The sequence below is a fragment of the Culex quinquefasciatus genome, chromosome 2, assembly GCF_015732765.1.
Source record: "Culex quinquefasciatus strain JHB chromosome 2, VPISU_Cqui_1.0_pri_paternal, whole genome shotgun sequence".
NCBI classification, from domain to species: domain Eukaryota; kingdom Metazoa; phylum Arthropoda; class Insecta; order Diptera; family Culicidae; genus Culex; species Culex quinquefasciatus.
This window is the reverse complement of record NC_051862.1, coordinates 133,334,198-133,361,866: the sequence shown is the minus strand read 5'-3', so window position 1 is coordinate 133,361,866 and position 27,669 is coordinate 133,334,198. Positions and strand designations below refer to the sequence as shown.

The 27,669-nt window shown below is 39.4% G+C and overlaps 1 protein-coding gene across 1 annotated transcript; it reads left to right on the top strand.

The window, feature by feature from the left end:
• The first annotated feature begins 5 nt into the window (after positions 1–5).
• LOC119766328 lies at positions 6–27,268 on the top strand. Its single transcript, XM_038250807.1, has 3 exons — positions 6–165; positions 26,109–26,513; positions 26,605–27,268. The coding sequence occupies exons 1-3, from the start codon at positions 6–8 to the stop codon at positions 27,024–27,026; spliced, it is 987 nt and encodes a 328-aa protein (XP_038106735.1). The 3' UTR covers positions 27,027–27,268.
• The last annotated feature ends 401 nt before the right edge of the window (positions 27,269–27,669 follow it).

The following is a 27,669-nucleotide window of genomic DNA, read 5'->3' as shown; positions in this document are numbered from 1 at the left end:
GCGTAATGATAACCTTACCCGCAAAAGCACAGAATCTCTACCTGAGCTCTCCGGATTCCGTAACCTCGTGCTGGCGACGACTGGCACTTCCGTTGTTGACAGATAGAAAATCGATGCAGATGCGGATTTCCTCGGGAATTAACTACTGGGAGGCACTGCTGCCGGGTTTGGTTCAGAAAGGCAAACTATAATTAAAATTGACTACAGATAATTCTAGGATGCTGTGATGACGTATGCCAATCATCGGGGGAAAATTGGATTCAGTAAAGACGTTCTTAGGATAAACTGTACTACGCATGACTGAGCTTTTATCTTCGGAAAGCACGCAATATTGGTGAATTGAATGTCAGAAAGCACAATAAACGATAATAATAATAAGTTTTTTAAAGAAGACTGTGAAAAAATGGTAAAAATGTATCGTAACATATTTTTATGTTACAATATTTACAGTATCAAATCTGCATTTTTGCCTTCCTCACCTCAATGAGAAAAGGCTATAAAATCGCTCGAAAAACGAACTTCTTTATTCGACCTCGTAGACCACCCTTCACGTATACCTATCGACTCAGAATCAAATTCTGTACAAATGTCTGTGCGTGTGTCTGGATGTGAGTCCGTGCACCGAAAAATATGCACACGATTATCTCCGGACTGGCCGCACCGATTTGGACCGTTTTGGTCTCATTCTATTTGTCTTGGGGTCCCACAAGACCCTTGTTAATATTATGAAGTTTAAAAAAGAACTTCAAAAGTTATGCTAAGAAACGATTTTAGCTAAACTTTGGAAGATTGTAAAAAGGGTGGTTTTTGTAAGAAAACCCGTCATGCTGTACATTTTTATAAAGGTATTTAAAAGACCTTTACAACGAACCCAAAACGTTGAAGATCTTAAAATCCTATCAAAAGTTATAAGCACTTAAGTGTTATTTATGCACCTTTTTGGAGGCCGGATCTTAAATATTTTGATGAAAACGTTGTCCGGATCCACCATGCGATCTGTCTTTGTATATGTAATCAAAAGACCTTTCCAATGAGCCTAAAACGTTGAAGATCTGACTACCCTATCAATAGTTATAACCACTTAAATGTTATTTATACACTTTTTTAGGCCGGATCTTAGATATTTTGATAAAAATAAGGCTTATTTATACTCTTTTTTGAGGCTCTGTAGTGTTTTAACTTTATGAATGTAAGGAAGGCACCACCCACCTAAGGTGGATTAAGCAACGTTTTTCAAAATACGTTTAGTAACTTCAGTCGACTCTCTGGTTGTCAATATCCAAGGGACCGTCGAGGAAGAGAATCATCAGTTTATAGAACGATGCAAAATGAAGACTCGATTGAAAATATGTTTTTCTTGGTACCCAGCTATGGGAGAGAATCATGGCAACGTCCAGCAAACAAAAACAAACTAATGTCAAACACCCTTCAAAGCTTCGTTTCGCAAAGAAAAATGTCTATGCAAGCCATGAGATAGTGACAATATTGACAACCGGAAGAGATTTTCAAAGCAAACAGAATCCAAGGGACCGTCGAGGAAGAGATCCTTCAAGCAAGAGAAAATATCGAGGATTAAAGCCAATAGAAGTGTGCAGTTTGAAGAGACTGAAGAATTCATCGATAGATGGAGCAATATTGATATCGAGAAGATCGACAGCCAGAGAGTCGACTGTATTAGCAAATCATTCGTCACATTTCGAATTTGAAAATGCCTAATTTTTAATTTATCTTTTTCTAACAATTATTTATGATTTGAAGAATTCTGAACTGGTTCATACACTTCGTAACATTTGAGATTAGCTAACGTTTCCATTTCTGTTATTTTTAAAAATATCGATGAAGATTTTTATGTGCTGCATTAGTTTCATTACAATTAAAAACACTTTTTTTTAACAATGCTCAAAACTGGTTATTAAACTATTTCATGACTGTTTTAGAAAATGTACGATTAATTCCTCCCTGTTTTTTTTTTGTAATTTTATTGATATTCATTTTGAACCTTTGTTTCATAAATTCAAAAATGCTCACAAGAAATTCCTGCTCTTACAAATTCTCCAGACCTTTTTTCACGGGAACTATTACTCCACAATCCCGTCTACGCCCATCATTCAACGAACATCATCTCTACTACTGTCCAAATGTTTTCTTTTTTATCCACACAACCCTCGATCAAAAAAGGTTGCAAGGTTATTATTAAAATCATATATTTCACCCAATGCCTTCCGTCTGGAGCGCTCTCAAAGCCCTGAATTTCGAGGGAATTCGATTGCGATTTTAATTAAAAATTCGTAGTTCCTAGGAAATTGAAAAGGGGTCCGAAACAGCTGGAGTCCGATCCTCAAAACAGTCGAAACCGAAAAATTGCACAAATTTCCACTTTCTCACAGCGCGCTTGGCGCGGTGAAGGTCCAGGCCATTATGGGCCCAATGTTTTGGCTAATTTTTCCGGCGTTTGATGCCCGGGCCCCGCGCCGTGGTCGTTGTCTCGGACTAATCACGTAATTAAACCGAAAATCCCCAAATCGTGCCGATTCCAACGTGTCTGTCAAACCGAAAACTTTTGTGGCTCGAGCCCCGGAAACTTTTTCCCATCCTGTCGTGGATTTTTTTAGCGAAAAGGAAAAAGGGTTTCAATTCGTTGAGGCATCTGCATTGGCTTTGACAAGATAATATCTTATCCCGCCACGTTCACCCAGGGTAATCCGTCGATCATGAGCGTACTGACGGTAGAGATTTCAAGCAAGCCCACTTTTTACAACCCACCTTAGAACCCTTAAATCGATGGGAAAACGATTTGGAGAAATTACCGTGAAATGCGCGATTTTCGCTCACGTGGATCCCTCGATTTCAGGTGAGAGATTTGCAAATTAATCGAATTAAGCAGACGAAACGTAGACAATCCCGTCTCAGTTTGAACGGACAGTCGTGGGAAACCAACCGTTGCAACCGTCGGTAACTTGTAATTGGAGTTGGCAAGTGTAATCAAACTGTGGTGTTTTTGAAAAAAATCTTATTTTATTTAGACATACATATAAAGCAAAAGTTTTTACGACTGTAATTTTACTCTGTCCTATTGACAAACTAAATATTTTGTATGTTTAAGTGTAACAATGTTGTTGAAAGACAGAAGAGATTTCAAAAGTAAATTGTAATTGTACAGTTACTATCCTGTTTTTTTTGTATTGCAAAAAAAAAACAAAATTAAAAAAATATAAATTTCTCGATCCCTTTTCGATTTGCGTACTTTGGTTCATGATCTCGAAGCCGAGGTCTATTTCTCAACATCTCGTGACGTTGGAGCGGTAAGACCCCTTTCAATTTTGAACATTCGAAAAATACGTGTTTTTCAATAATTTGCAGCCTGAAATTGGTTTTAAAGATGCTTTATGTAAAATTGATGGAACGTAAGTAGTTCCATCAATTTGATAACAAAAGTAACTCTAGTGTGAAACTACTTACTTTTCCTGTCATTCGCGAGCGACGAAACTGCCTACTTTACACTACCAAATATAACAGAATGGAGAATTTATACCTTTCAATACCAGTGCTAAAAAGTTCTACTTTTCGGCCTTGAAATGGGTGCTGAAAAATTGAACTTTTCAGCATTAGTATCGAAAAGGAACATTTTTCAAAATGTTTTTTTTTTTGTTTTGAACGGTGAATTTACTTAACAAATGGATGTTTGACATAAAATTACATTCAGAAAGCGTTTTTTGAAATTGAAAAAAAAACTAATATTCGCAACTTGTTGCATAAACTACTAGGTTGCATGAAAAAAACGGAATATGATCAACTGTGTAAAATGGCAGGACATGTTATTGGAGAATGTTCAGCGAAATGGAAACATTTTTAAATTTGTTAATTTTTGTAATATTGCAGATTTTTTTTTATCGCGACAAGGGTGCACAGCAAACAAAGGAAGTTGTTGTCTTCTTATTCTAAAATTGTCAAACTTATGGACTCAATCCTACAACAACGGGATTGTAAAATTAGTCAAACTTTGTTGTTAATTACTTTGTGGACAGTAATTTAGGGGATGAATAAAACACTATTTCGATAGTACCCGTAGTTTTTTAGATACTATAATGTCTGTAACAAAAACCATGGTTGATGTGCACCGTCAAAAAAACTTAAAAACATTAATCAGCTACACAGAAAAAAAATGATGGTAATATTCATCAGGAAAGGATGACAGATTGTGTGTCAAAAAAAAAGTGTAATCTTACATCAGAAAATGATGAATTTGATAAATCAGATTTTTGCAATTTTTTTCGGTAATATTACTCATAAAAAGAGCTAATATTCAACCTACTAAATTATCATTAGTTTTTTAACAGTGTACTGAAAAAAAAATAAACTTGTTCGAACACAGAAAAAAATGATGGTAATTTGATGACAGATTTTGTGTCATAAAAATGTGTAATATTATTTCATGAACTGGTGAATTTTCATCAGTTTCTGGTGAATTTTCATCAGGTTCACAATTTTACACATTTTTTTTATGTGAAATTACTCAAAAAGATTTAATATTCAATCAACCAAATTTTTAACCTAATTCAACTTTTTTGTCTGTGTAATTAATTATTTTCTTGATAAACAAATTAGCAACAGTTTTTTTTTAAATTTAGCGTTTCACAATTACACTGCTCTTCACAAGGGCCCTCCTTTAGGAACTCGGTAAATCTTCCCCACATCTTTCGATCACGTCCCTAAATTCCCACGCAATCCGCGAAATGAAGCGGCGCAAACTGATTCTCCCTGAATTGCGCTCGAAAAAAAAAAATGCGATTTTCCCACGCCGAAAAAATCATTTCCATATTCATCAAGCAACAGGCCAACATCTAACCGTATCATTATCGTCCACCGTCGTCGAACCTGGCACCGTGGCAAGTCCGCAAAAACAAAAACAAAACACATTCCACCCAAAAAAAGCGTAACATTTTGTTGGTGTTGTGCTCGCTAGTCTCAAGCTTAATTTTGAAAATGCTGCGGAGTCGACTAGAAATGAGATTTTGAAGATATTTATAAGAGTTTGAAAAGATGAGTAGAAACAAAAAAAAATTGCAATTTCGCCGACCGAGCACAACGGACAACGCCGCCTTCCCTCACGGCGTCCGCCTCCCGAACCCCGCAGGGCCGTAGCTCCTGATCGACTCCGCGGTCTACCGTTTTGGCCGCCAAGCCGCCTGATTACGTCTGAGCGGACCATCGGCTCGAGGCGGCACTCACGCCCTCCAGACTGGCCGCTGCTGCTGCCCGGGATGGGCCAAGGTCCCTCAAGTTACGCGACCGGGTCACAACCGGCAATTTGCCGCCGAGCCGAGAAACATTTTTCATATTGGGCCACAAACTCCCGGCAGGCGGCTCGGCCGGAGGTGGGCGGACAAGGGCCCCGGAGGAGATTTTTCATAATTTTCGAATCTAAAAATGACCCAAAAAATTATCACTAATTAAAGGTTACCGAATGCTGCGTGGAATACCTGTACGCCACCGGCCGGGCTTAGATTCCTTTGGGATGGCCCAAGTCGGACACGTTTGGAAGTCATCAGTCGAGAAAGGTTGGGCCCAGGGCATGGCAGAAGAGCAGGAAAAGAAGGATGATTAGAAGGTCGAAACCCTGAAATGTGGACGGTAGAGAGACCTTACTGCGGGGGCAGTCCATCAGACCGGTAGTACAGTGTGAGCTTGTGGGAAGAATCCTCGAAGATGATGATGATCACCAGGGACAGAGAAGATCGAGGTCGAAGAATGTGGATTCGAGATTACGGCGGACGATTTGGGAGCGCGAAATTCCTGCGGAATTGGTTTTGGGATATTTTGGGCGAAAAGAAGGTCAAGTAGGCCACTAGGAGTTATTCGAGGTTTAGCATTATGATGGTTGAGTTACATTTTCAGACTCAAGAATTCCTGAGAGTACTGAAGTTTGCCATGATAGTGCTTGCTTGTTTTGAGTACATTTTGGGCCAAATTATATTAGAGATAAAGGGTGACGAGAGCAAATTTCCGAAAAATTGGCAATTTTTGATCCCCTCGATTCCCGAGAAATTTGGTCGACACTCTCGGGAATTTTAATACTTATAAATATTGAGGCAAAAATAAAAAACAATCAGCAACGCATCGATGCCTCTGTGCTCTCTTATGCTAACTAGATAGGAAAACCAGCAAGCTAAGAACAATAGAGCACAGAGGCATCGATATAATGAGTTAAATTCCAAAGATTTTTTTTGGTTCGATTCTATCAATGCTTCTTTGTTTTGCAAAATTCAAAAAGTGTAAAATCAAACTAGTAAAGAGATTCCAACATTTTATAGTTGGTGACACGACCACTAAGTTGGGGAGCACAAATTTTTCCTCAAAAACTAGACGACCCGACGACACATTAAGGTTATTCCCAAATTTTTAATTTTGAGATTCAAAAAGGCACCAAAAATCAATTATTATTTAAATAAAACTATTGCGTTTAGAAACGACAAATTCATAAAACTAAGGAAAAATAATTCAGTGAATGATGAATGGATAAAATTCAGAATAAAACAAAATCGATAACGTTTTGAGTACCAAAACAAATCCTTAAATTGAACTTGTACTAGCAGATTTGGAAAGCTTTTTAACAAGTAGAAAGTATTTCACAAAGTTATTGAAATTTTGATATTAAACTTACATTGTGAAGAATTATGGTTCTGAAAGTCATCATTACCGATCGGCCATTTGGCGGCCATGTTTGTTTTAGAAAAAACCATTCAAATCTTGATTCAGAATATTTCTTTTGAAAAATGATTTATTTTTGAATTGTTTGTAGAAGCAATTTTTCATTTCAATATGCTATTTCTGGACCCCAAATTCAGAACCGTCATTGACAGTCATTGCCCCAAAAGTAAAAGATACCATATTCCACCTTAATTATATTGATATATTATTTAGTCACACCGTCTCTAATACAAAGAATATTCACAACGTGTGTAAGTTGTTTGATTGTTATTTTAGAACAACATTAAAATCTTTTTATACTCTTCAATACCTTTTAACTATGTGGTTATTTCAAGCATGTGTCCATTTCAAAACAATTAAGTTTTGTTATGTATTTTTCTTGAACATATTCAATTGCCATTTTAAAAGTACAGTTATCAGGGGTGACATTGGGTCTGGGGGGTGAGATTGGGTCATACAAAAATGAGAAATCAATAAGAGGCATTCTCGTTCATAGCATAGGACGGTAGGAGTCCATTTCAATACGATTACCCTTTCTTACACGGAGAAAAATCAATTCTCAAAATCGTGAATTAAATTCACGAATGCGAGAACCACGAGAAATATATTCACGTTTATAGAGCAAATGCACCATACTTATGAATAAATTCCTTCGTGATTCTCACATTCGTGAACTTAATTCACGATTACTAGAAATGATTTTTTTTCTGAGTATGATTTGAAGGAAATAGTAGATGGACATTTAGTTACTCCAGAGCGTGTTTAAAAATATTTAAATCCTGAGCCTTACCAGATGAAAAAGATTTGATAAATAAATTTCAGTCCTATCAATGTCACTCCGGTTTCCAGCACCACTGAACAAATGTTTCACGAAATAATACGGAATTTTTAACAAATTATTAAAAGTTTTCAACTGAAAAAGATGTCAATTTCTAAGATCTCTTCTTTCTTAACTCTAGTAGGATAAAGTCGGGGTTACCAATATTAAATTTCTTTTTTTGAAACTATTCAACGTCTGTTAAAACCTAGTAGTCTGATTTAATTTTCAAACCTTTTTTGATGTTTTTTTCGATGAAAAATACGTTTTTTCGGAATTTTGTCGCCATTCAATCGGGCGTTCAATTTTACATAAAAGTCCCTTTAACACCAAATTTCCATCTTATCAACACTCAAAAAAAAATGTCTTCAAGAACTTATTATCAGTAATCAGTAATAATCAGAGAAAAGTATGACCGAACCTGCTATCAATTTAAATTGCAGCGATTTAAACCCACAAATATTATTCCAAAAGGGTGTAGCTCTAAAACATGATTGTTTACATGAAATTTGATTCAAGATTCGGATTCAGCGGCCAAAATTGCTATAAGAAAGCATATCATAACCTTTGCGACACATGCTTGCAACTTCGTGTAGTTAGTAGGCCTTGCTTCTGAATTCCGAGAAATTTTGAAAATTGGCACTTTTTTCTCACTAAAACTCAAATATCTCGGCTTTGGAGTGTCAAAATTGCATTTTCTCAGAGGGAAAAATGTTTGCCATGAAATTTCCTACAAGCTGCATGTATTGTTTTTACTAGGAAAAATAGGCTACCCTAAATTAAATGAGCATTTCTGAATTTTTTTTTCCAAAAAATACGATTTTTTCGACATAAATCCGCCTAGGAGAGTCCAAAAACGTAAGTTTTGGTCCAATATTGATAGTGCATCTTAATATATGGACAAAAATCGTTCGTTTGAAGATAATACACACCTGATCGAAACAGTTTTTGTATTGATTCCAAGCGATTTTAGAAAATTTGTTCAAAAAAAGAGACATTTTTCAGTAAATCGACTTGGGGGTTCGAGAAAGTATTTTATTATTTTTTCTTGTCTAAGAAAACATTGTTCCTAACATCATAGTCTATCGTTTAAGAAATGAGCACCTAAAATTCCTCGACATGACCTCAAAATGGGACAGGCTATTGTGCAGTAACCAGGGTAAAACAGCTGTCCCAATTCGCCTATGTGTGCCGTTTCGCCCCAGATGACGGTAAATTATTTTTGTCAGCACTCGTCGTATTTATCCAACTCGAATAAAATTGTTCAAATTGGCACATTATAAAGTTATTTAGGATTTTCAAAGCTTGTGAAATTAAACATAAGAAAATATTCAAAAAAGGTTGATTAAATGAAATCGAAACCCTTCTTTTCATTTGTAACGGTAGCTTCGTAGGGAATATTTCATGGGATTCAGCATCCGATGGCCATTACTCATAACGGTTAGCCATACCTGCGGCAGCCATATTTGTGAGGAACAAATTTTGATTCAAAGGGGTTGACACGCTCATAAACCTGCAAACATTCCCCTCGCCACGAGCAAGAAAATAGAACATCATACCATCGCTCCCTGGAATTCCCGGCCCGTTCTTCCGACAAAGGGCGAGCGCAACAATATTTGATAAAGTGTAAATTAGTTGAGCCCTCGGCAAACTGCTCCCGAAATTCCTGGAAAAGTGAAACAAGTTCGTTGTTCACTCCCCTCGAAAACTATCTTGTATATCTCACCTTTTCATGGCTGCGGTCGGGCTCTGTCTGTCTGTCAACACGGTCAACACTCCCCTTAATTTAGATGTTTAAACTTGCGCGAGGGGTAATTACATATACGATTCGCCTTATCAACTTTCTTGCGCTCGAGAAAGTCTGGTTTTCTGACGAACCGTCACACTTTATGGTAGCATTTCGTTTGCTCAACTTTTTGGTGTCATTTCCTGAGAAAATTTCGGAAGCGCGTTACATTTCCTTGATAAGAAAGCATTTTTTCCCTTGAAATTCCCTCAAAGGAATGTAAGCCAAGAACAAACAACTCACTCGAAGGTAATCATTTCATCACTTCATTATTAGGAACGCCCTTTTGGGGCGTAAAAACGAGGGCCCCATAAAAAACGAACTTTGCACAAATCTCCCGAAGCGCCCTCGAAAATTTGCATCTCCATCAAGTCACGTAATGCGTTTTTGCGGCTACCGGAGCCTCCGGAGCAGCACGGATTCAGCACACGTCAGGGCAGCTGCTGCCACTGTGGCCACTCCACGATCTGCCGTCCTAACGATTTCAAGACAAAGTGGACCCTAATTTGCATTAATCTTACCCTTTGGGGGGCAGCGCGCGGCAGTACAATTATACGGTTTAAAAACGTTGTTTGCCGCGTCCTTCTGGGTTGTACCTCAAGGGACTTGCGGGAAACAGTTGGTCTATATAACCACTGCTGCTGAACCGCTCAATAAGCTCACGGTAGAGCGCCAAACGAGGCCTTGAGCCATTCGATTCCTGAACACTGTGTTTTACGGCAGGAGGTTGGTTTTGCAGGTTTTTTTTTGTTTTTACGCTTCGACGGACTTCTGGTATTTTTTACGCATTTCCGCGGAACAACTGAAGGGAAAATTAGCAAACGGCACCAGGTTTACGCGCGGAGGTCTTTGCACCGTATCCCGAAGGGAGGCTTTTATAACTGGTAATTTGGCATGCTTGGAAGTGGTTGTTTAAAGAAGCATGTTGAAAGGTGTTGGCACATGCACTTAAGTGGTTGGGATTAATTGTGTTTTTTTTTTATTGATTAATCAAGAACACGAAATGATTTTGTAGAATGATTCTTTAACGTTTATCAATCTGATATATTTGTCAAAAAATCAAACAATCCTTCAAATTTGAACATTTGTGAGTGTCGGTGGAGCCGATGTTGAATGGTTGGACTTAGAATCAAAAGGTCATTAGTTCAAATCTAGTATTCTGCCCCTGATCGCATAAATGTCCCATATGCATGTTCATCGATTTGGAGTTATTGATGTAGTTTGATTCAAAATTGTGTGCTCTTTCGAAAGAGCTTATAAGATCCAGTACATTGTTCTAGAAATCAGGAGGAAATCCAGTTTTTTCGCGAAAACTTAACACGTAACCTTATGTATGGGACAAACTTCAAAGCGTTTTCTCAGCTTGCTGTTTTTGCATATGGGACATTTATGCGAACATGGGCAGTATTCTGGTGTAAAAGAGGGCTGAGTTCAATAGCAAATTTAATTAGCTGGAGTCAGAGTCAGCTCATGGTCAACAACTTGTTGTTTGGAGTCGGATTTGGTGAATCGAATCTTATTTGATTGTTGGAGTTGGATCCAAAGTCAGGCTCGCTAACTTTTCAGAAGCCAAACTAGGAGTTTCCTGGACACTCTGTTTCTTTTGCACACAACTACCTGATGGTTATGTTCAATTTTCCATCACACACGTCATGTTTATGCCATATGCAACTGCAAAAATACGGCCATAACTGCAAAAATACAATCGCAATTTCTACACTATCATCATCATTCGTTGTGATCTTTCCAAATAATAGAACAAGCAATGCGTGTAATAACCATACCAAAACGTGATTCTTCCCTCTCGAACCAAATGAAGAAATAAACATGTAGTTTCCCGATTCCAGAACCACAGAAAAGAACAACAGCCATAAAAAGTGCAAAATTTGTCCCGCTCAAAAGTTCAGCTCAGCGAGAACAAAACAAAAAAAACGTTTTGCGCTTTTCACACTTTCCGACCTCAAAACACACACACGCGCAAGAGAGTGTTATTTTTGCGCCAATTTAACGCATGGGTAATTTTGAAAACCGCCGCAACACGCATGAGAATAAGCAAACAATAATCACGACCCCGGGATTTTTTCCTGGTCTGTTCTGAGCAGTTGCATTGGAAGTTGTTTTAGAGAAGCTCGCCACCAACTGGAAATGGGCCCTTTTATTGCTTATTCGGAAACCACTTCTCGTCGGCTGTCGATGGCTGGTCTTGCAGTGGAAGAGTTTAGTTTTGTGAAAACACGGTTTGTAGCGCAACTGTCATGAGTCTTGTTTTAATTCAATGGTCATGAGTCTTGTTTTAATTCAATGTTATGTACAGTACCGCGAAAAGTTTTTTTATCGCAAAAAATCGGATATGCTCAGAAATGTTAGAACTAACGACTGCAAAACAACTGGTCAATTGGTGTGTAATTGCATTTGCATTTTTTTTAAATTTTAAGTTTTGTATAATTTAATCCGGCTGAAGCTTTTATGATGCCTTCGGTATGCCCAAAGAAACCATTTTGCATCATTAGTTTGTCCATATAATTTTCTATACAAGATTGAAAGCTGTCCATACAAAAATGAAAAATTTGAAAATCTGTATCTTTTGAAGGAATTTTTTGATCGATTTGGTGTCTTCGGCAAAGTTGGACTACATTGAAAAAAAAATGATACGTGGAAAAAGTGGTGTTTTTTAATTTCACATTTTGTCACTAAAACCTGATTTGCAAAAAAAAAAAAAAAATGCGTGGCAATATAAGTCAATAGGGTGTAATATCAAAATCAATTTTCTAGCACAGCCCTTTTTCAGTTCCTTTTGGGGCCCTAAACCACTCCCCAAAGTTTGGGACCGATTGGTTTAGTCCTCACTTTGCGCAAAGCGATTGAATTTTCCATACAAATTTGTATGGGGAAAACCATTTTTTTGGATTTTGGTATTTATCAAATCCACGTTTCATGCTATATCAAAACCGGACTCATAATCGGATGTTCTAGAATGTGCTCTACAACTTCGCCGAAGAGAGTATGGTGCTAACTTGCTCCTGAAAGAAGATATAGCGTCCTCAAAACTCGTCTAAAACGTGATTTTCGAGCAATAAACACGTTTTAGACGAGTTTTGAACACGCGGTATCTTTTTTTAGGGGCAAGCTAGCATCATACTCTCTTCGGGAAAGTTGTAGAGGACATTCCAGTGCATCCAAAAATGAGTCCGGTTTTGATATAGCATGAAACGTGGATTTGATAAATACCAAAATCCAAAAAAATGGTTTTCCCCATACAAATTTGTATGGAAAATTAAATCGCTTTGCGCAAAGTGAGGACTAAACAAATCGGTACCAAACTTTGATGAGTTGTTAAGGGCCCCAAAAGGAACTGTAAAAGTGCTGTGCTCACTAAATTTGGACAATTTTATTTTTTTCGATACAACCCTAATAAGTCAAGCATGTTGATCGGACATAACAACAATAATTATTGAGCCTACTAAGGGACCTCTGCCAAGGCAATGCTGTGGAGCGAATAATTTGATTTGATTTGATTTTTTTGAAGGGACCTCTGCGATTTTCGCAAATGCGGGATACGATCGCAGCAGAATGATAATTTATCCTGATAGCCGCAATAGGTTTTAGGGGACATGGAATGCCAACTTTTCAGAAATTTCCAGAAATATAAATATTGAAATACACTCAACCCCCGGTGGTTGGTCACTTTATTGTTTGACACTTTTTTTTAGTTTGTACCCCGTTGGTTGGTCAAAGTCACGAACTTTTTACACGGCGTTCACGAACACTATCAAAACAAACGTTTGGTAGTGTGTGTGAACTCCGTGTAAAAGGGGTGTCAAACTAAAAAGTGATCCCGGTCGTTTGACAACAGTTGGTGTCAAACCATCGGGGTTTGAGTGTAACAAGCCATAAATTTGCAAGGAATAAGTGTTTAAAAAAAATGCCTTTAACACTAGATCAGTTGATTTGCTTTCATTAGTTTTCAAAAAATGTGAGATATGACGAGAACAAAAATTATAGTGAAAAAAAAATTGAAATATTGAATTGAAAATTGAAAAATAGAAAACTTTCAAAGATTTTAAAATCAACCCAAACATGCTAAAAATGATTCTAAACGCAGGGGAAAGCATTTAAAATGTATTTCAACTAATTGCACTTAAATTTCCATTGAAATTTTTTGAAACAATATTTTTCTGTCATAAATATGTGTATGTTTGTGTAAAATATTGTGTTTTATGAAAATGCTTCTATGTGCCCACATTGACCCCCTTAATTCAATTTTTCACACGTGGAACCAAAATAAATGTTGGCTTGAAGTTAAACAAATATCGTTAAAGTTTTCTAAGGTTATATAAAATTTAAAAAAAAGTTGTGGGTAGGGTGGTCCAAATCCGGGCTTTCTTGGGGATAACCACTGAAATCAAAGATTGGCGTAATGAACAATCTCTACTCGGGTTCTCACCTACACGCACCGCAATTCCCGGTGAAGAACTCACAGGAAACGGCGATTATTCGCATGAGAGGGTGTCCAACAATTACACGGAGCATTTTCACAGTTCGTAAAAGCCGTGACCAACTCTTGCTCTGACCGACAACTTGAAGACTGCGGTCCCGAGATCTATTCAACGCATGCTTCGATGCTCTCTTCAAGGCTTGCGTCGGGTTTACAGGGCTTACGCGTTAGGGTCAGCGGCTTATGGCCTATCTACAATCACTTAGCTTAGAAAATTTCACTTAGCTTAGGAATTTGAATCAATGGAAATGAATCTGAGTTTCTACAATGGAAAAGTAATCAAATTAGAAACTGACGTTTGGTTTGGAAAATTTCAAAATCTACGGTAAATTGACGTTTCCATATCAAAGGTAAACAAACAACTGCATAGCAACGTATATCAGCCCAGCAAGTTTTCTAAGTTGATTGTGGATGACGAACGTAAGTTGCAGACTTTCCTAAGTAACTACTTTACTTAGATGTTCTAAGCTAAGTGATTGTAGATAGGCCATTATTGTGGGCATCCGATTTGCGCACTTTTAGCGTCTCGAGGCATTAAATCATACTGTAAATAACCCAAACGGACCCGGTGCGGAGATCTTGCTTGGCCACTACTGTGGTCGTCGTCGTAAAACCGAAAAGATCGGAAACCTTTATCCGTCTGGAGTCTCGTAAATCCGCTAATGAAAAGAACCTCAGCTCAAAAAAAAGACGCAAGACATTATGTAGTACTTAGGCGGCAACAGCAGCGGCTCTTCAGCGGATGATGAACGGTAATTTGTTCTGAGTAGCAGCTAGCCAGCCACCTTTCCGAAGGTGTTACAAAGCCCCACGCCGGTGGTAGAAGGTAGATGAGATTTCAGTACGAAATACACTCTCACCTTTCTATTTGTCAATGGTCCGTAAGTGGTTGAGGTTGTTTTTGCTTTTGTACTGAAAGGTACTCAATTTTGACAAAAGATTCCTAGCAAGGTAATCGTTTAAGTGGGATCTAAAACGATTTTAATCTTTTAAATAAACGAAAATATCAACGGTATTGAGTTTCTACGGTAGAAAAAAATGACCGATGTTTTTTTCGTATAACTTATAAACGTTATTGATCAATTGGTGATTAAGTACTCATCTCTGGTGATACCAGTAAAGGCTATCGTATGTTTTAATAAAATTAGAATAGTAAGTTTCTTTCTCAGAGAACAAGCCAATCCGTTCTATTGGTTGCGTTCTTGCACCGACCATCATCACTCAGCTGAGCTGAGACCTGACTCCATCAGGCCACAGCTTTATCCAGCATCTGCAGCAGAAACCGGAGGAACGCAGCAACTCTCGGCATGGCTCGATGGCACACGCCCGCGGGCACACGTCAGTTTCCCACGGATTCGGTCGAGTAATAAAGGCATACATTTTGGTTTTCCACCCCCTTTTCCACCCATGAAACCACCCCTCTTGGGTCACTCCCACCGCGCGAGTCGTGGGTGAGGCATTTGCGCATTGATATGGAGGGATTTCTTCGTGTGTTTTTATTGTAGGGTAGGACTTTGAGTATTTCATGTGCCATGCCATACGGGCTGCAACCTGAAGAAGCACGAAACGTTTACAGTTTCGGACGCTGGATCACGCAAAGCGGTATTTAACCCTTTGCAGGCCGGGTTGACCTTTCTTATTGAGTTAAGGATATAGCCGTGGCTTGGAATTTTGCATAGCTGGCAATTAACAACGTTACAAAAGTAACTCGGATATGTGACCTCGCATTATTGTATCTGGAAAATATGAACAGGTAATTACTGCTATTTTCTTATCTGAAAAATAAGATTTTTTGAATACATTTCCTTTCTTGTGGCAATTGTCTATAAGATCATTTTTGAAATTTCTATTAAGAATATGTTGTAATACTGCTCTGATAATAGACTTATTCAAATGAATAGTTCGTAGACCCACCTTCATTGATACCTTTTGACTCATAATCAAAAACAGACCAAATGTTTGTGGGTGTGTGTTTGTGTGCATGTATGTATGTTTGTTACTATGTTGAAAAAAAAAACGATTTAAATCAAGTTGCATTCGATATGGTTTAGGATCACAAGTGTACAGTTCAGACTCGATTATTCATAGCCTCGATTATCCGTAGTTTTTATTATCCGAAGTGAAAATTTTCCAAGGCCTTCGGATAATCGAGTCTGGGCTACTTTTTAAAAGACTTTAAAAGACTGGACCATGTTTTTTTTTTTGTGAAGATCGACGAAAATTGCCTTTTTTGAACCACCCTAACACGGCGCAGATCCCCTTAATGGTAAAAAACACGAGTCTTCTATTTCGGAGCCCATTTTGGTTTTTGGCCATGCTGTTTTCGTGGGGAATTGCTGAATGAAGAATTGAAATTATAAATCGACATAAACAATTTTGAACTTCCTTTCCTTAGATTTGGACTGACGACTTTGCCATGCAACATGTCAACTAAATACCTTTCTTTATAAAGAAAGTAATAAAAATTGTAAATGGATAATAAATGTACAGCAGTATGTTGCCTTTGTCCGCATAAATATCCCATATTAATTTTTATCATTTTTGAGTTAATAATATTTTAAAGTCGTGTGTTTTTTTTCAGAAATGTTAAAAATATTTAGAACGCTATAACCACGGCAAATAGTGTCCAGGGCATTCGTGGAAATACAATGTCCCATCCCAGAGGGTCCCGGAGTACCAAACCTTCTTACCTTCTCATCTTCTCACGGAGCGTATAGTGGTGTGTCCCCACGCTTCTTCCTCCCCTGTCGATTCAGAATTGTGTTGTAGTTCGAACACTCCGTCCTCAAACTCAACCCAATTACGAGTCATCTCTGCGATACGGCTTTACGCAGTAGGCCTGGCCGCTTTAACGCTTGTGATGTTTCAATGCATTCCGATGCAATGGCGCACTACAAATGTTAATAAATGACAAGAAGAGTGCTAGGCGTCATCTAACCTAAGGCACGGTCCAGGATCCCTTCGAAAGATTGGCTGCGCTAGGGTCTGATTAGATTAGATTAGATGTGGAAGTCTCAGTTAAATTAGAGTGATTCGTAATTGTGCGAAGAACAATAACACAACTAGGGGGAAATATACCCTTTCCAATCAAACAACTTCGTCATATGAAAAGTTTGATGCTCGATTAAAGCTCCCAAAAATACATTTCAGGCTATAAACTTACCAGCAACAGCACCGCCTCGAGTAAGAACGCAAATTTATGCCACTTACTGGCCAAAAAGATCAAATTTAATGCACTTTTGATCATAATTTCTATTTTGCGAGACCATTTCTCATCATTTTAATGGCACACACATCCACACGCAAGATCAGAGGTTAACTGCTTAACGAAAGTCGCCATCAATATCTTTTTACTTGCGCTAACGATTTCAAAGCGCTTAAGATATAAAATTGCTTCCAACTACCGGCAACATGTTCTTTTGACCATTACATAGTCACTCACCTGAAAAATAATCCCGAAAAAAGTAAATAATTAGCAAGCACCAACAAAAAAACAAACGCGCTAAGCCTTTTGACGTTTCAATTTTTTTTCGATTCTAATCGAAGGCTGAAGAAAACCGAGCGAGGAGCGAAGGCAAATAAAGAACAAAGGGTGGCCACCAACACCACCAACATGCTGGCGCAGCGCCTGTTGGAGTGAGCAAGTGCTGCCAGGAAACTTTCGCTATAAATGCTACTTTTCGTGAGTGTTCGCTTAAAATTTCATCAATTTTGGCAGCACTAAGCAGACCCAAAAGAGCGCTGGAAGAAACAAAGAACTAAGCTGAAAATAGAAAAATGGGCGTGGCCCAATGCACTCGACTGATTAGAATGCATTTTTGAAATATTTTTTTTAAATGCTTGTAAAAGGAATAGCATAATCTTTAATAAAAGTGAAAATAAACAGAAATGTTCACAAAAAGTTGCTCTACTCGTTGGTGTACTTGGTTTTAATGAATTTCAAGGAACAATCCAGATTATCAAGCATCAGTCAAACACGACCGCTTATTAGGCTTAAAATGGGCATATTTCCCCTATGCATTATTTTCTGCATTTTTGTATGCCCAATCTCACCCACCAGACTCTATGTCACTCCAGATGACGGTACCCAAGTAACATTTTTTCCAGGAGCTCTACAAGAGCTCTTCAAGATAGCTACAGCATAGCAGTTTGGACCGCGGTAGGATAAAACTCTCTTCAAGTACTCTTCCAAACTCTTGAAGAAGTTTTGAAGAGAATTTTATCCTACCGCGGTCCAAACTGCTATGCTGTAGCTATCTTGAAAGCTCTTGTAGAACTCCTGGAAAAAATGTTACTTGGGTACTCAAGAATGAAATTTCTTTCAAAGTTTAAGCAAAATAAAGAGTACTAAACATTTTCTAAACAGCATTTTCCGCATGTCGCAGCCTGTTAAACTAGTTTGAATAATACTTCAGGGTAGTCACCGCCTGACCGCCAGCATAATTAATTAACATGCACCTTTTGAGCTCTCAATCCCGCTCAGCTTCCGATCGTATGCGCATAATTTATGATCGCCGTTGGAACAAATCAGCCCCATCAACGCCAGGAAATTACTCATAAACACAGTTCGACATTAGCCGCACGCAACAACCAAGCCGTGGTCAGGCCACCAAAGTGGGGAACCAATTACGAAGCTCGCCAGGCTGCATAGACCAAAGGCTCATCAGGTCGATCTGATCGAAGAGTTCGAGGGTAGGTAGATTGATTTTAATAAATTAACAAAAACGGTTCATTTTATGGAAGCTCGCGCTTGTAAACACGAACGCTGCGGGGAAGTCTTCAACGCGTTGACGGGTCGCCGACGGTCTCGAAATTGATCTACTTATCAGTTTTAAACACGCACCGGTTTAGCGATTTGAGATGATCCCAGGTTGATGGACTTTAGTTGCCCTGGGGGGACAGCGCGAGAATAGCCATGGTTTTTGTGGTTGTTTGATTGGAAGGATTTTGTTTGATGATTTCATTAGGGTCCTGTCATAATTGGATTATGTCTGGAAGGGAAATTTGGGGTTTCGTGACTTCTTCATTTTGTATCTTTCATCCAAGTGATGGCTGATTGATTCGAGCTTATACCAAAGTGTTTTAGATGGTTGAAATTATGACACATGCTTAAATAATCATTGGAACTTTCAATGTTTCTGCACCAAATTTTAAAACTCTAAAATCATTTGAGGTTTCCCAAATCCGCATCAAAATGTTACACAAACTATCCAGTCCCAAATCGAGAGGAGTCACCACTAGACTCAACTCCACGCCCTTAAACACAGGTTGCGGTAAACTAAGGTCATTTAGACGGAATTAGCCGACGAGCCACAAAACGATCGTTCAAAGCCATTTCTGCTGCTAACCGCGCGTTGTTCCCAGAAATGATCCTTGGGAACCGAAAGAGGAGCATCCCCGCGCGATTTACGGCTTGGCGGCGCGCTCTTTCGGCGACCAGTCTGGGTTTCTAATGTAGACGCCACCACCACTCTCGGACTTTGTCGAGGACCACCTCGGGCTAGGGGCCACTGTGAAAATCAGGGTCTTCTCAGGGTCTCCTCGGGGCCACTTAGGGGCGGGCAGGAGCCGAACCGAACAATGATGATACTATGTTGTTTGTTAATGAGCAATTAATTATAGATTATGAGCGAAGTGATTCAAAAGTCTCGGGTCCGAGGTTTTTCCTTCAGGGCACATCAATGAACTGCGGCCAGCGCCACTGGCGTTGCATGCAGTTTGGGTTCGAAGATCGGATAATGAGTAGCTGCCGATCTGGTGAGACAGAATTGATGAAACGCAGCAGAACTAGCTGGAAATGATGCGTATCTTCTTGATTGGATCACCGGTTTGAGATTCCACTCTTGGAATGTTTTGAAGTCAGGTTTGATTTTGGAGAATGCACCCAAACCCAGTGATATAAGAGCGATTGACATTAATTTGCAGCACTAATGCAAATTAATGATGGAATCATCTCATCAATCGAATGTTGGAATCACATACATACATATTTAGGTGCAGAAAAATGCTTCTACAAATATGTTGAGAGCGAGGTCACATTGTACAGTTGTCTAAATTACAAAATTAAGTGAAAATGGATTTAAAAAAGTCCCTTTCTGGAGCCTTGCTGTCTTCAGAAGAGTTGTTGTAGATGGAAAGGGGCAATTTTTGGGTTTTATTGAAAATAAGGGTGGTTCACGATAACGGTAAAAGCATCTGACCAAACCTTGAAAAATCTTTTTTTACGTAGAAATACATCAAAACGTTGTTTCAACCATTTGGGCTCTTATTTGGGTGAAAGGTTTGTCTACTGGACACCCTTCTGTCATAAAAGTGAATTGACAATGGACGCTCCCTTACATAGTGTATCGTAAGCTGGCATTATCTCAAAACTAATAATTCTTCAAATTTCTTCCGTCTTTCCATAAAGTTGGGCTACAATGTCTTTTCATTGGGTAATTCTCCACCAACTCACACAGCAGTTGCCCCGACCCCTCTTCGATTTGCGTGAAACTTTGTCCTAAGGGGTAACTTTTGTCCCTGATCACGAATCCGAGGTCCGTTTTTTGATATCTCGTGACGGAGGGGCGGTACGACCCCTTCCATTTTTGAACATGCGAAAAAAGAGGTGTTTTTCAATAATTTGCAGCCTGAAACGGTGATGAGATAGAAATTTGGTGTCAAAGGGACTTTAATGTAAAATTAGACGCCCGATTTGATGGCGTACTCAGAATTCCGAAAAAACGTATTTTTCATCGAAAAAAACACTGAAAAAGTTTTAAAAATTCTCCCATTTTCCGATACTCGACTGTAAAAATTTTTGGAACATGGGACATTTTATGGGAAATTTAATGTACTTTTCGAATCTACATTGACCCAGAAGGGTCATTTTTTCATTTAGAACAAAAGTAATAAAAATTGTAAATGGATAATAAATGTACAGCAGTATGTTGCCTTTGTCCGCATAAATATCCCATATTAATTTTTATCATTTTTGAGTTAATAATATTTTAAAGTCGTGTGTTTTTTTTCAGAAATGTTAAAAATATTTAGAACGCTATAACCACGGCAAATAGTGTCCAGGGCATTCGTGGAAATACAATGTCCCATCCCAGAGGGTCCCGGAGTACCAAACCTTCTTACCTTCTCATCTTCTCACGGAGCGTATAGTGGTGTGTCCCCACGCTTCTTCCTCCCCTGTCGATTCAGAATTGTGTTGTAGTTCGAACACTCCGTCCTCAAACTCAACCCAATTACGAGTCATCTCTGCGATACGGCTTTACGCAGTAGGCCTGGCCGCTTTAACGCTTGTGATGTTTCAATGCATTCCGATGCAATGGCGCACTACAAATGTTAATAAATGACAAGAAGAGTGCTAGGCGTCATCTAACCTAAGGCACGGTCCAGGATCCCTTCGAAAGATTGGCTGCGCTAGGGTCTGATTAGATTAGATTAGATGTGGAAGTCTCAGTTAAATTAGAGTGATTCGTAATTGTGCGAAGAACAATAACACAACTAGGGGAAATATACCCTTTCCAATCAAACAACTTCGTCATATGAAAAGTTTGATGCTCGATTAAAGCTCCAAAAATACATTTCAGGCTATAAACTTACCAGCAACAGCACCGCCTCGAGTAAGAACGCAAATTTATGCCACTTACTGGCCAAAAAGATCAAATTTAATGCACTTTTGATCATAATTTCTATTTTGCGAGACCATTTCTCATCATTTTAATGGCACACACATCCACACGCAAGATCAGAGGTTAACTGCTTAACGAAAGTCGCCATCAATATCTTTTTACTTGCGCTAACGATTTCAAAGCGCTTAAGATATAAAATTGCTTCCAACTACCGGCAACATGTTCTTTTGACCATTACATAGTCACTCACCTGAAAAATAATCCCGAAAAAAGTAAATAATTAGCAAGCACCAACAAAAAAACAAACGCGCTAAGCCTTTTGACGTTTCAATTTTTTTTCGATTCTAATCGAAGGCTGAAGAAAACCGAGCGAGGAGCGAAGGCAAATAAAGAACAAAGGGTGGCCACCAACACCACCAACATGCTGGCGCAGCGCCTGTTGGAGTGAGCAAGTGCTGCCAGGAAACTTTCGCTATAAATGCTACTTTTCGTGAGTGTTCGCTTAAAATTTCATCAATTTTGGCAGCACTAAGCAGACCCAAAAGAGCGCTGGAAGAAACAAAGAACTAAGCTGAAAATAGAAAAATGGGCGTGGCCCAATGCACTCGACTGATTAGAATGCATTTTTGAAATATTTTTTTTAAATGCTTGTAAAAGGAATAGCATAATCTTTAATAAAAGTGAAAATAAACAGAAATGTTCACAAAAAGTTGCTCTACTCGTTGGTGTACTTGGTTTTAATGAATTTCAAGGAACAATCCAGATTATCAAGCATCAGTCAAACACGACCGCTTATTAGGCTTAAAATGGGCATATTTCCCCTATGCATTATTTTCTGCATTTTTGTATGCCCAATCTCACCCACCAGACTCTATGTCACTCCAGATGACGGTACCCAAGTAACATTTTTTCCAGGAGCTCTACAAGAGCTCTTCAAGATAGCTACAGCATAGCAGTTTGGACCGCGGTAGGATAAAACTCTCTTCAAGTACTCTTCCAAACTCTTGAAGAAGTTTTGAAGAGAATTTTATCCTACCGCGGTCCAAACTGCTATGCTGTAGCTATCTTGAAGAGCTCTTGTAGAACTCCTGGAAAAAAATGTTACTTGGGTACTCAAGAATGAAATTTCTTTCAAAGTTTAAGCAAAATAAAGAGTACTAAACATTTTCTAAACAGCATTTTCCGCATGTCGCAGCCTGTTAAACTAGTTTGAATAATACTTCAGGGTAGTCACCGCCTGACCGCCAGCATAATTAATTAACATGCACCTTTTGAGCTCTCAATCCCGCTCAGCTTCCGATCGTATGCGCATAATTTATGATCGCCGTTGGAACAAATCAGCCCCATCAACGCCAGGAAATTACTCATAAACACAGTTCGACATTAGCCGCACGCAACAACCAAGCCGTGGTCAGGCCACCAAAGTGGGGAACCAATTACGAAGCTCGCCAGGCTGCATAGACCAAAGGCTCATCAGGTCGATCTGATCGAAGAGTTCGAGGGTAGGTAGATTGATTTTAATAAATTAACAAAAACGGTTCATTTTATGGAAGCTCGCGCTTGTAAACACGAACGCTGCGGGGAAGTCTTCAACGCGTTGACGGGTCGCCGACGGTCTCGAAATTGATCTACTTATCAGTTTTAAACACGCACCGGTTTAGCGATTTGAGATGATCCCAGGTTGATGGACTTTAGTTGCCCTGGGGGGACAGCGCGAGAATAGCCATGGTTTTTGTGGTTGTTTGATTGGAAGGATTTTGTTTGATGATTTCATTAGGGTCCTGTCATAATTGGATTATGTCTGGAAGGGAAATTTGGGGTTTCGTGACTTCTTCATTTTGTATCTTTCATCCAAGTGATGGCTGATTGATTCGAGCTTATACCAAAGTGTTTTAGATGGTTGAAATTATGACACATGCTTAAATAATCATTGGAACTTTCAATGTTTCTGCACCAAATTTTAAAACTCTAAAATCATTTGAGGTTTCCCAAATCCGCATCAAAATGTTACACAAACTATCCAGTCCCAAATCGAGAGGAGTCACCACTAGACTCAACTCCACGCCCTTAAACACAGGTTGCGGTAAACTAAGGTCATTTAGACGGAATTAGCCGACGAGCCACAAAACGATCGTTCAAAGCCATTTCTGCTGCTAACCGCGCGTTGTTCCCAGAAATGATCCTTGGGAACCGAAAGAGGAGCATCCCCGCGCGATTTACGGCTTGGCGGCGCGCTCTTTCGGCGACCAGTCTGGGTTTCTAATGTAGACGCCACCACCACTCTCGGACTTTGTCGAGGACCACCTCGGGCTAGGGGCCACTGTGAAAATCAGGGTCTTCTCAGGGTCTCCTCGGGGCCACTTAGGGGCGGGCAGGAGCCGAACCGAACAATGATGATACTATGTTGTTTGTTAATGAGCAATTAATTATAGATTATGAGCGAAGTGATTCAAAAGTCTCGGGTCCGAGGTTTTTCCTTCAGGGCACATCAATGAACTGCGGCCAGCGCCACTGGCGTTGCATGCAGTTTGGGTTCGAAGATCGGATAATGAGTAGCTGCCGATCTGGTGAGACAGAATTGATGAAACGCAGCAGAACTAGCTGGAAATGATGCGTATCTTCTTGATTGGATCACCGGTTTGAGATTCCACTCTTGGAATGTTTTGAAGTCAGGTTTGATTTTGGAGAATGCACCCAAACCCAGTGATATAAGAGCGATTGACATTAATTTGCAGCACTAATGCAAATTAATGATGGAATCATCTCATCAATCGAATGTTGGAATCACATACATACATATTTAGGTGCAGAAAAATGCTTCTACAAATATGTTGAGAGCGAGGTCACATTGTACAGTTGTCTAAATTACAAAATTAAGTGAAAATGGATTTAAAAAAGTCCCTTTCTGGAGCCTTGCTGTCTTCAGAAGAGTTGTTGTAGATGGAAAGGGGCAATTTTTGGGTTTTATTGAAAATAAGGGTGGTTCACGATAACGGTAAAGCATCTGACCAAACCTTGAAAAATCTTTTTTTACGTAGAAATACATCAAAACGTTGTTTCAACCATTTGGGCTCTTATTTGGGTGAAAGGTTTGTCTACTGGACACCCTTCTGTCATAAAAGTGAATTGACAATGGACGCTCCCTTACATAGTGTATCGTAAGCTGGCATTATCTCAAAAACTAATAATTCTTCAAATTTCTTCCGTCTTTCCATAAAGTTGGGCTACAATGTCTTTTCATTGGGTAATTCTCCACCAACTCACACAGCAGTTGCCCCGACCCCTCTTCGATTTGCGTGAAACTTTGTCCTAAGGGGTAACTTTTGTCCCTGATCACGAATCCGAGGTCCGTTTTTTGATATCTCGTGACGGAGGGGCGGTACGACCCCTTCCATTTTTGAACATGCGAAAAAAGAGGTGTTTTTCAATAATTTGCAGCCTGAAACGGTGATGAGATAGAAATTTGGTGTCAAAGGGACTTTAATGTAAAATTAGACGCCCGATTTGATGGCGTACTCAGAATTCCGAAAAAACGTATTTTTCATCGAAAAAAACACTGAAAAAGTTTTAAAAATTCTCCCATTTTCCGATACTCGACTGTAAAAATTTTTGGAACATGGGACATTTTATGGGAAATTTAATGTACTTTTCGAATCTACATTGACCCAGAAGGGTCATTTTTTCATTTAGAACAAAATTTTTCATTTTAAAATTTCGTGTTTTTTCTAACTTTGCAGGGTTATTTTTTAAAGTGTAACAAAGTTGTACAGCAGACAATTACAAAAAATTTGATATAAAGACATAAGGAGTTTGCTAAACAACTTCACGAGTTATCGCGATTTTACGAAAAAAAGTTTTGACGTGAACGTCAAAAGTTCTTCTTTTGATGATGATTATTCCATCGCTGCCCTTGGATAACAATCAGACCCTTTAATAGTTTACTACTTATTAAAATTTATGAAAATCTTACGAATTTTGAATTGAATGTGATTTTTGGCACTTTTATTGAGTTTTAAATTCATTTAACCAAAGGTTTAAAGTAGTTTGGTTTAAATATGAGGATTGCATGAAATTTGAATACTTTTTAGTATAACCAGGGCTAGTGATTTTTCAAGGTATTATATAAAATTTCGTGCAATGCCAATAACAAAACCTTGATATTTTATGGCAATTTCGCGTAATATTTTAGAATAATTGTGTTCAGAAAAGTTTCTGAAAAATTAGCAGTAGCTCAAGATATAAAATAAAACCATTTAACACCATTTTTTCATTGCAAAAAAAAAAAAAAAATCACGGATTCAGTTTTGGCAAATTAAATGGATGAAACTGTGTACAATTTTCAGATTTAAGAAAATCGATTATCTAAAATATATTCAAAATAATTGAGAAAAAACATTGGAAGCAGCTTAAAAAAAAAAAAAGATTTTAAACAAATTCCTACAAAATCATTCAACATGTTTTATATTAACATTTAACCTAATTGAATAAAAAACAAACTTCTTAAATTTTAAAATTTGTTCATTATGTTGATAACTAATAAAACAATAACTCGAATTGCTTTGCGTTCATTCTTTGACGTTTTGATTAACATTTTTTGGCACTCTTTTTTTCTAAATTGTAACCAGTGTGTCTGTAGTGTTCGATATCGGTGTGACTCGTCGCGTATTTGTGTAAATGTAGTGCCAAGAGATGTTCGTGGTTGTCGACGGAAAGCTACCTGGACGTCTCCCAGAACGACCAGTCCCACGCAGTGCGTTGTTGCCGCTAGCCACCACCAGATGTCGTCGTGGAAAACATCGCACGAGAGATCAACAGGGGGTGGCGAAAGAGGGCGAAAAGAGAGGAAAGTTGGCGGGTCTCGGATCAGGGGGGGTTCAGGACGAAGTGGCCAGGATTGCGCCATCATTAAGTCCGGTGTTGTACGACGAAGGAGGCTGTCGTCAATCGCAGCCGAAACCGAAGGCCAGTGTCCCGGAGTTGGACCAGCGGCCGCAGTGAACCTGACCGTGTCAGGAAGTGCCCGGAACCGTGCTACGTTCCGCGGACAGCGAAGAGCAGGAGCTGCTCGAGATTTGGACATCCCAGGTAGGATGATATCCCCCACAACAATCCCCCTAGTGAACCTTGATCCCGACCGCCATCGCGCTAACGCCATCTTCAAATCCCTCTGCCCTAGGACCTCTCGGGTTTATCCCAAGTTTCCCCCGTGAAACCCCGTTGGTTTCTGCCCTGGCCTTGCCATATCCGGCCCGGCAGACCAACCCCGAAACCACCAACCGTCAACCCGTTGGTCGGTGCGTCGCCAAGCCGCCACGTAACCTCCGTGTCCCAAACCCGGACAATCCCGACGGAGGCGCTGCCTCGTCGAAGCCTGCAGCACCGTTACACGCGCAGGAAGGACACGGACGGCTGGCGATAGGTCCGAGAAGCAGCAGCAGAAGTCGGAGGGTCCATCCGACGACCGAGAAGCCACCCCCGTTGGCGTACTGCAGGAGGAGCTCAACGGTCATCCGGACGGAACAACGACGACCGCAGTGCAGATCGGGGCCCCGCAGCAGATCATCGGTGCACAAGGAAGTAGGAAGAAGGATCGTGTGAGGTAGGATCTAGGAAGTAAGGAAGTGGGAAGGGAGACGTGCTAGTGAGGAGTGAGGAAGGAAGTGCCCAATAAACTGTCGTCGAACCGCGTGAAATAAAGGTAGTTTTTCCTTAGTTGATCGCGAATGTTTTCTTGGCCTAGCGTAACTTCGAGCGTCATGCCGATCCTGGGTTTTGAAGGAGAGTCCCAACGGTATCTGGCTCTACCCATACTGGAAGCACAGCTCAGCAACCTCAAGTTGTTATAAAATTGTGTATTAATTGACCAATATAAGCCTTGAAACTTTTTTCCATAAAACTGTTCCCAGAAAGCCAGAAAGAAAGCCAGGTAAAAACGTGTGAATTTTTCAAAAACTCTAAGTTTAAATACAGTGGGAAACAATTTTAGAAATGATTATTTCGAATTTCGCGGCATTTCCCGACATTAATCAAATTTCACGGCCAAGGGCAAACTTAACAGATTACGCGGCTTCCGCGAAATCGCGAAAAATCACTAGCTTAATACTACAAATTTCAAGTTGTCAAAACTGCTGGGTAATTCTCTACCAACTCACACGAAATCGGGAATAGTTGCCCCGACCCCTCTTCGATTTGCGTGAAGCTTTGTCCTTTGAGGTAACTTTTGTCCCTGATCACAAATCCG

Excerpts from the sequence above, each read along its gene's own strand:
- LOC119766328 (XM_038250807.1), top strand. The coding sequence starts at position 6 with ATGATAACCTTACCCGCAAAAGCACAGAATCTCTACCTGAGCTCTCCG. Across the intron at positions 166-26,108 it reads CTGGGAGGCACTGCTGCCGG|TGCCAAGAGATGTTCGTGGT; the intron begins GTTTGGTTCAGA and ends GTGTAAATGTAG. Across the intron at positions 26,514-26,604 it reads TCGAGATTTGGACATCCCAG|GACCTCTCGGGTTTATCCCA; the intron begins GTAGGATGATAT and ends CCTCTGCCCTAG.